Here is a 10,185-nt window from a genome sequence, read left to right as displayed (position 1 = left end):
CACATAAAAGAAAATTTGATGTAGTCAAAAAAATTTTTAAATGGATACAAAAGTTAAATATTGACATTCATTTTTTTACTATTATTATAAGGCATGAATCTGAATTATTGTCAAAATTATAACAAAATAATAATTAGTTCCAGGAGTCTACAACATATATGAATTTAAGGGGAAATGTTAAATTTTACTAGAAATAGCACATACTAAATTTTTACACCAGTACATGTTAACTAAGTGATGCAGCCACTTTGGACAGGAAAGGATTCATTGTGGCATCAACTACAGTTCAAAATAGCTTGGGATGAACTGTTGCTACTCCATTTACTGGAATTTTCACTAGGGTTGTGTGTTCTGGCCAATTTCCAAGCAGACAAGTGGTGAGTTTCCTTCTGTCAGTGAGCCAGATCTCACCCTGAAGTTATCTTCCCACTCTATATTATAAACAGAAGAGGGAGGTTAGTCTTGTTTAAAATAAATGGCATTCTTTTGCAACTATGCTATAAGCAAAATGTCAGAGATTTACATTCTGCTTGTATTTTTTACCTTTCATGAATGTTTCACATCCTGAAGACTTATGTTGCTTATCATTAAAGAAAACTTTGCTATTTCGGAGCAGACTGAAAGTGTTAAGCTACTGTTTCTTACCTAGAAATCAAAATGCCTGGCCAACCCTCCCACCCCGCCCCACCCCTTACACACATCCTAGGGCATGGGTGAACTTTTAGTTTCCTTCATGTTTAGCTCTCAACATCAAATGTTACATGAAATTTATTATTATCTCCTTCCTTACAGTGTGTCTATATAATAAAGTTACCTTCAAAACAGTTTCCCTATTATTCCATAAAATCAAATTTTGCCTTCATTCTGATAAAATAAATTTCGCATAAAAATGTAGGCATTAATACTTCTCATTCATAAAATGAGTGAGGAAAGTATAACCTCTCTAGGATCACTTCTGGCACATCTCATGTCAAAGATTGTAATCTAGAAATAAATCAAAATAAAGCCTATTTCATAATTGATTTTCAAAATGTTTTGCTATATTTAACAAATTTACTTCCAAAACACCTGCCAAATTTTTAGTTTAGAACAACTTTGTTCTAATGTTTATACCTTAAATGAAATTTTAGATTCCAGTGGAAAAAAATTTGATTATATCCTGTTTATTGACTTACCATCATCAAAATTTATGTCCACTCACAAAAAATACTTCTTATTCTGGCAAAATCTATAAAGTACCTGTTATAACTCTGTAATACACTAGTTTTAATAGTTTGCCATTTAGATCATGTCTTTGAACACAGGGATAGTATTTGTCACATAAGAAGTACATAAGTGGTAAAATATTAATGAATTAAGTTATACTTAGATGTAACGCCTTCACATATTAGGTATTCAATATACAACTGCTGATTGGTAACTTGGTAAGTATAAAGGCTAGTATTAAGGGATTCAGAGATTGTGCTTTTAGAGATTCCTGTATGCTTCCTTTTAAAATACTGAGTTAATGTTTTGCTTAGAAAATTTGACAGTTAAAAGGGTTTTATACGTCTTTAAATGTCAACTTAAACCAAGCCACCCAGGCGCCCCTGTAATAATGACATTTTTACTAACAGAATGAGGGAAGTAATGAAGGTCTTTTCAGAAATAAGCAGGTAAAGATGCTGTTTAAATGCTAATTGATAAATCATAGTTATCCCTGCATAAGCTATCCTTATTGTGGTTTATCCACTTTCTAGACAAAGAGGGCCACTTACTCTTTCTTGGTTCCTTCAGGCATGCTCAGAATTACCTATATAGTTCTAATCTTTTTACTTCCCTTTGAATTACCAGAGGCCTCCTCATCTTGTCTTGAATGATCTAGATCTGTACTAATTAATATGGCAACTACTAGTCATATGTGGCTATGGAGCACTTAAAATGTGGTTACTATGACAAAATGAATTTTTAATTAAATTAATTTAATTTGAATTTAAAAATGAAACAGTTTAAAATAGTTTACTGTTAAACATAATTGTATTGTTTTAGTAGGATTAAATTTCACTTTAACCATTGACAATTTTGCATGTGAATTAAGATGTGTTTTGAAATACAAACCAGATTTTGAAGGCTTAGTTTAAAAAAGTAGACTATTTCATGAGTTTGTGTATATTGATTAAACATTGAGTAGTATTTGAATTTTTCAGCTTTATTGAGGTATAATTGACCAAATTGTGCGATATTTAAAATGTATATGGTGGTGGTATGTATAGATTGTGAAAGGATTCCCACTATCTAGTTAATTAACACATATATCACCTTACATATATTTTTAATGAGAAAATTATATTTTAAATATATTTACTTAAAATGTAATATTAAAATTAATTTTACCAGTTTTTCAATATGGCTATAGAAAATTTTAAATTACACACATTATCACAATTATTTTAGAAATTACAAATTACACATATTGCTCTTGTTATATTCCTATTGGACAACCTCAGTCTGGATGCTACATTACCTCTCCAGACTACTCTGCATCAAAATGACCTATGCTGTCTCCTCTGTCCATAAAGTTTCTTCTACTACTTTTAAGATTCAGTGTCTATTCTATGTTTAAGGAAAAAATAATCTAGAGTTATCATAGATTTCCCCATATATTGGTGATGTTTTGTCATGATTTTATCAACTCTTTCTGAAAGCTTTATTAGAGTGAATTTTACCTGCATTTGTCTCAATTGGAGCAGGCAGGATTAGGATTGATTGTTAGAGTGCAATACTCCTGAATCTGTGTGAGATTGACTCGGGGCTCCTTAGTCAGAATCACTTCTGTCACTAGGGAAAACCAAGAGGGAAGTGACAATATAAGAACCTAGCCATGAGAATCCCTACCATGGTCTCTCCATCGTATAATTCCCCTGCCCACTTAAAGAGATAACCCAGAAGGAATAGAAGAAAAAGAGAATGTTAAAGAAGGAGGATAAATAGTTATACCATATATATTGGTAAATTTGGTAGAAGTCCTCATTGCCAACTAGAGTAATTTTATGTGGAGCATATTTTCCCACATTGAGTATGTCTCAATCATTTTTGTGTGCTGCAAGCAATAAAAATGAGAACTCAGTTAAATATTTAGAATTATAGTCTTAGAATATTGGCAACTTAGAAAATGGAGAAAGTGGCTCAGCCGGTTGGGCGTCCGACTTCGGCTCAGGTCATGATCTCACAGCTCATGAGTTCCAGCCCTGCATCGGGCTCTAACAGCTCAGAGCCTGGAGCCTGCTTTGGATTCTGTGTCTCCCACTCTCTCTGTTCCTCCCCCATTCATGCTCTGTCTCTCTCAAAAATAAACATCAAAAAAATTTTTTTTAAATGTCATTATTACATTCCCCAAGGATACCCGAGTTATCATTTCTGATTTCTCTCAGTCTCTCAGATGTTATCTATCATCTATCATCATCTATCATCATAATCTATCTCCCTCATGAGGTGCTAAGTATTATTCCTTCCTCAACTTGAAAACATCTTCAATATTGGTTCCCACCTCTCATTTTCCACTGACACCACTCTAGTCCAGGCTTTATGCTTAATCATACCACACTTGCTGAATTGCTACAAAAGCTTTCTCACTGATTCTATTCCAGTCTCTCCCATCTAATTCATACTGTACACTTCCATTACATTAACCTTTCTAAGACATCATTTTCATGATCTAACTCGTCTATTAAAACATGTTCACAAGCTTTCATCTATGCCCAGAATAAACTCCTCATTGTTCTTCCTGTGTGTGTGGGGTGGGGGGTGGAGTGGGCTGTGGGTTTGTGGTGTGTATGTGTTTACTTCTCATTTTGTTACCAAATTAAACTTTTCCCATTTCTGTTCTCCAATTCTCTAATAAATGTTTTTTCTCTCTCCTCCTATCTACTGTGATCTCCTTAAAGGTAAGAGTTGCATATTGCTCATATCATAGAACCCTCAATATGTTATGTTGTATTTGCACAATGGTGCTTAATAAATATTTGCTAATATGAAATAAATACAATGGAATCCCCAGCTGAAAAATTTCCTTCTTATATGTTTTCTGGATAAGAACATGAAAAGTTTAGGTCACAGAGACAAACTTCAAAATCTACCCATGTTTCACTCCTGTTTTCAAGCACTGTGTTATATTAATTATACTAAATTGTAATAATGCTAATAACAATATACACTTTAATTTACAATCAACATGATCAACAGAGTCTCCTAAAAGCAGGCTTCTTTTTAAACTATCATGTTACTTTGCTTTCAATTGACAAGATTTTAATTTTTTTTGGTAAGATTTTGTAATAAACTAGTGATTGAAGGAAGAGAAGAAGAAAGAAACCAGGATTAAATGAAAACATGCACCATTATTTAGTAAGGAGTTATAGCAACTTTATATCACTCAACAAACATTAGATTTCTTACTTTGAATGAATAGAAGTTCACCACTTTTCTAGAAAATGGTGTTGAAAGGGAAATCATTTGAACAAATTGTTTAATGAAACTCTTTGAGCCCATGGACAAATAAAAGTTTTTATTTTTGAGAAAAGTAACATTTGTCCTTTGAAAATTCCAGCAATGGGTTAAGAAAAAATATATTTTATGACTTTTTAGTAGGAGGAAGTTGGTTTGAGGAATTAAAAAAAGTCACAGTATTAAATTCTCTTGGTGTTTAAATAATTTATTTGATATTTGCTATGTGTGCATTCATTTCAATCCTTGACACACTTATCTTCCATACATGAAAAATAGTGGCCTATTTAAGAAACCTTAATAAATGACAATATTTTTCAAATGCACTTTATAAATACAAATATTTCAAAGTGAAGGGAGAAAATTGTTGAATTTTGACAATACAATTTTGAGCATTTCCAATTTACAAAAGTATGCCTACTTTTTTTCAGTAAATGAATATAACCACTTAAAAATATATATGTGTGTGTGTATGTGTATATACCCACACACAGTACAGAAACATTTCAAAGTGGCAAGTTTTTAGTGCACTGCCAAAGTGCTACAATAACTGTCATCCACAGACATTCATGTGCAAACACTACTGGACTGGTACACTACAGCAAATAAGAGAATATTAGTTAGGAGAACTCTGTGGCAAAAACTTTTTAAAAAGGAAAATAATTAAACAGAAATCTACTTCTCATCTGAACAATATATAATCTCATTTATCATCTGAGTCATATATACATACATACACACAAAGTATTTTCTAAGATGAGAAAACAGTGGTAGGAAAAGATATATCCATTAAAAACTTAAAAAAGAAAGGCATAGCAAGGACTGGAATGCACGTGCATGGGAGTGGAGTGTGGATAAAGTTAAGCAGAAAGTAACAGAAATCAAATGGAATGAATCATGGAAGTTGGATGAGTGGAAAAAGAGAGGTGAAAATAATTTCTCTTTGTTTTAAGCTATGTATACAACTGTCAGTCACTAGCCAAAGCCCATTTGGAATGTAAGCTGGCTAAATTGTCATGAGACACAGCACAGACTTTGCCAAAACTACAGGGTTGTTCTGAATTTTGTTCCACAAAATTCAAAAGCTGCACTCATATAAGACAGTTTACACAACATTCAGATTCATTCTATCTTTCCAAATCTGAGAAAATGCAAACAATGAGCTCTCCAGACCACAGAGGGTAAAAAACCTTCTCTGTTCCATTATCAGAGCTTCATACAATAGCAGGCTCCATAATCACAGTGAAGTCTGACTTTGGAAGCAGCACAAAGATGGTGACAAACTCGCCTAATGGAAAGGGATGCAGATATACCTGTAAGCAATGTCTCCTCTCCTGTAATTTCCCCACAGAAATTCCTGGAAGTAGGGGGTAATTATTCAGGGGAGAAAATAAAGACATTCCCTATCCTGCCTCACGCTAAACCTCAGAAAATTTATTGCCTAACATGAATAGGATTAAATTATCTCAATTTCTCCCTTAGAGTAGGGAGGCCTGACAGGGTAAAAAAATTATATAAATTCCTCAAAATATGCCAAAGCACATAATACTTTTCCTTACATATTAAAAACTTAAAAAGAAGAATATTCTAAAGTATGTTAGTTATGTGTATGCATTACTATGATCATTTGATGGCTATGAAACTGAGGCTTAGTTATCAAGGCCACTTATCCCACACAAATTTGACCCTGGGTTTGTTTCATGTCAAAATTCAGGCTGGCAATTTCAACAAAAACAAATCCTGCCCTCATTTAAAAAGGTCAGGAAGTTATATAAATGGGGAGAACAGCCAACATTTTTTTATTATCCTTTTTCTTGTTAATTATATCACTGTTTAAGAAAATATTCTGGAATTAAATATTTTTATTAAACTTTTATAAATGCCTTAAACAGCATTTCCTCCTCCACTACTAGTAATTCTACAAAAAACAATCCATGATATCAGAAACACAGGTAATCATGAATAAATTCATTCATCAGCAGCAACTGCACATATCACAAAGAGAGAACCAGACATTATGTACTACCTGAAAAAAGAACACAACATAACCTAGGAAATATTCCCGCCCCGAAAATCACATTTCCAATCTGATCAAGTCTCTAGATCCAACGACCAAATTCAGGAAACAGAGGGTAGAGGAACTTAACACCAGAAGGATGTAATCACAAAAATTTAAGATTGTGGCAAATGCTACATGCAAAACAATCTATGCAAGTTAAGAGACAAAGGGGAAACACAAATTAAAAAGACACTTAAGAGATTTACTGGAATCCTGTATTAAAAATATTAAAATAAATATTTATGGGACAACTGCAAATTGGAATCTGACTAGATACTTATTAAGGAGTTATTGTTAACTTTAAGTATGATAATGGAATTGTAATTTTTTCCAAAAGAGCCCATCCTTTATAGAACTATATATAGAATAATTATGATTGAAATGATGTAATATCTGGTATTTATTACAAAATATTTCTTGAAAAGGGTTAGAGTGAAAATTAGATAAACAAAACTGTGAATAAATAATAGTTGATTTGGGTGCAAAACATATGGCTGCTTCGTGTACCATTATGTACATTTGGAAAAAAAAAGCACATGCAACACCATCACTAAAAAATGTCCTATTTTTTTTTCCAAGGAAATAGCTTATTATCAAGTAATCACAGAGTTAAAAATACCTTAGAAACAATCTATTTAAACCACCTCATTTTGTAAATAAGCAAATTAAGGCTCAGATAGGTTAAGTGACTTGCTCAGGGTCACACAACTTGACATGAGTCAAGATCATAATTTAAATCCTCAGACTCGTAGCCCAGGACTTTGTTTTTTTTCAAACCTATAGGAAATGACTGCATTTAAACATTTAGTCCAGAATATCCTTAAAATTGAGTGTAATTAACAAAAGTAAGCCATGTGGCAAGGAGTTAATAGTTCATACCAAAAATGAGCTGCCAGTCACTGTAATAAGATCTGTTTCTTTCTGAGAACCATGGTTTCCTGCTGGATTGGAAAATCCAAACTGGGTTTCTTCCTCCTGTCCAAAGAAGTCAGAGTCAGGATGTACATTCCATTCTGCTTTGGTTGGCGTCAGTAGTTCTGAGACACTGTTTTCACAAAGGGTGCTAGAAGGAGTCAGAGCATCTGTGTCCACTGTTAGCTTGCTGCTGGGCGTCAAAGCTTGGGGTTCTTGACTCGAGTTTTTCATAGCCAAAGGGCCCAGAGATGCCAATGGCCCCACACTTAGACTTGAGGCATCATCCATATCTAAGGGACTCTGCTGAAAACCAGAGGCTGTTGTTCCAAAAAAGAGAGAGGTATCCAGACTTTGGGGAAGGTCACTGGTGGCCATCAAGGTCCGAGGGTCCACAGCCTGCCCTAAGGAATTATTATTATTAGCAGGGAGGTTCCCCGCCAGAGTTGAACTCACAGAAGCCACATCAATAGTCAAGATTCCAGAGTTCACCAGTGCTGTGTCCAACACTGCAGCAGAACTACTGCCAGGCACATCAGAGAAGAGAGACACTAGCTCTGCATCATTGAGATCACTCTGTCCCTGGCTGGTAAGTTCACTGCTGGGTGTAAGAGAATTTGCAGCTTCCAGCTGAGCTAAGAGATCCTGGCTGAGGTTGTGCCTTTTGGCCATGTGGGTCTTCATGCTGTGCTTGGATGTGAAAAGTTTATTACAAGTAGAGACTGGGCAACGGCTTTTCCAAGTGTCCACATCCTGCAAGTGTTTCTTGGAGTGAATGTAGAGACTACTGCGAGCAGAGAACCTGGCACAGCAGCCTTCCACAGGGCACACAAAAGGCTTTGTGCCCAGGTGGGTTATGCTGTGGCCTTTCAGGTGCTCGGCCCTCGTGAAAGATTTCCCACAGCCTTCCACAGGACACATGAACCTCCGGTCATCATCGTGCTTCCTTTTGTGCCTTAAGAGTTTGGACATGCTGGTGAAGTTCCAGCCACAGCCGTCAAAGTCACAAAGGAAAGGTCTCTCACCTGTGTGGCTCCGCAGGTGAATTTTCAGGCGACAAGCCTTGTCGTACTGTTTGCTGCATCCAGGAAAAGAGCAGGAGAAGAGTTCCTGTTCCCTGAAGTGGGCACGGTTATGGGAAAACAGGGCACTCACTGTGATAAACGTCTTCTTGCAGCCGGAAAACGCGCACTGATAGGGCCTCTCGGGCTCGAAATGGCTGCGCTGGTGGGCGCTGAGTTTGGCCTGTGTAGGGAAGCTCTCCTCGCACACCTCGCACTTGAATGAGTTCTCCTGCTCATGGCCCTTCATGTGTGCCTTAAGGTTATACACCGTGGTGAAGCTCTTGCCACAGCCCTCCGCAGGGCAGCCAAAGGGCCGAAGTTTGTCGTGAGACTGCAGGTGCCTCTTGAGCTTGTAGGAGGTGGTGAAAGTCCAGCCGCAGCCGCCCAGGGGGCACTTGAAGGGCCGCTGGCCCTGGCTGCTGCTGTGAGTCAGCAGGTGCACCTTCAGCTGGTGCTTCTTGGCAAAGGTTTGTCCGCACTGGGCCTCGGGACACAGGTACAGCACCACCCCCGGGCCCGGGCCCAGCGGCCTGCGGGGGCTCTGGGCTGCGAGCTGGCTCTCTGCCTCCTCCTCAGGCGCCGGGGCAGACACCGGTTCAGCCGGTTCGGCCAGCAGGAGGTCGGGCGGCAGCTCGGGGCAGTCGCTGGGCTGCGCTGCGTGTGGGATCCCAGTTTGGTGAGCCATCAGACCCCCAGGCTGAGGGGCAGGTGCGACCCCAGGCTCCCAGGCTGGCGGCGGGGGCGTGGCAAGGGTGAGGACACCATTCTCAAAGCGCAAAAGCAGGTTTTGGTTGTGGATGGTGACGGTGCCCGCGAAGGTGGCGGCGGGTCCCGGGCCTGGGGCAGGGGCCGAGACTGGTGTTGGAACCGCGGACAGACAACAGGGACCCAGCGCCATGAGGCCCGCGGGATTCGCGCCACTCTCACCCTTCTGGAGCTGTGGGCCAGACTGGGCCTCCTCCCTTCTTACAGGCCCTGAGGCCTGGCGGGCTTCCGAGGTCTCCACATCACCACCCACTGGGTCCAGCAGCACCAGGAAAAAGTCGCTGCCACCGCCGTCGCCGCTGTCGCCACCGCCGCCAGCGTAATCAGGCCTGGTCGCCAACGGGCTGGGGCCTGGGCCCCGTGAGGCCGCGCGGGCCTCCTCGCGCCGCCTCCCGGGCCCGCCATCTTGGAGGCCCCGGAGCAGCACGAGTCGGCGCGCGGGGACCTGGCCAGCCCGCGGGTCAGGGCCTCCGTGGACCCGGCTGCCGCCCGCAGGGATGCCAGCACCGCCGCTCTGTCGCGCCCCGGTAGCCGGGAGCAGCCTTGGGTTTTCCATCTCCGTGTTCCTTTGGCTCCGCGGGAACCAGAGCAGAGGAGGAGGCGTGACCCCGCCCCCTACCGCGGGCCTGAACATGTTCCTGAAAGGAAAAAAAAAATGTGCAGTGCGCAGAAACTGGCCCTATCAGATATTAAAACGTGTTTAACGACACAGTGATTTAAATATTCTGGTACTGGGTCTCTGGAACAGAACAGAAAGTCCAGAGGCAGAGCCTGGTGTACAAAAATAAGTTCTACATTCAATATTTGTAGGAAATCAGGGTCTTGCCAGATAATGAGGAAATGACAGTTCATTCGGTAAATGGTGCTGGAATACCTAGGAATCTATCTACTAAATGCAACTTAAAT

General features: G+C 39.3%; 1 protein-coding gene across 1 annotated transcript; it reads right to left on the bottom strand.

Moving 5' to 3' along the window:
• Positions 1-6,803: 6,803 nt before the first annotated feature.
• Positions 6,804-9,891, bottom strand: LOC102970746 (zinc finger X-linked protein ZXDB). Its single transcript, XM_007091607.2, has one exon. The coding sequence runs from the start codon at positions 9,833-9,835 to the stop codon at positions 7,412-7,414; it is 2,424 nt and encodes an 807-aa protein (XP_007091669.2). The 5' UTR covers positions 9,836-9,891; the 3' UTR covers positions 6,804-7,411.
• Between the last annotated feature and the right edge of the window lie 294 nt (positions 9,892-10,185).

Source organism: Panthera tigris, chromosome X, assembly GCF_018350195.1.
Source record: "Panthera tigris isolate Pti1 chromosome X, P.tigris_Pti1_mat1.1, whole genome shotgun sequence".
Classification (NCBI taxonomy): Eukaryota; Metazoa; Chordata; class Mammalia; order Carnivora; family Felidae; genus Panthera; species Panthera tigris.
This window is presented reverse-complemented; position numbering and strand designations above follow the sequence as displayed.

Coding starts and splice junctions, on each gene's coding strand:
- LOC102970746 (XM_007091607.2), bottom strand. CDS start 9,835: ATGGAAAACCCAAGGCTGCTCCCGGCTACCGGGGCGCGACAGAGCGGC.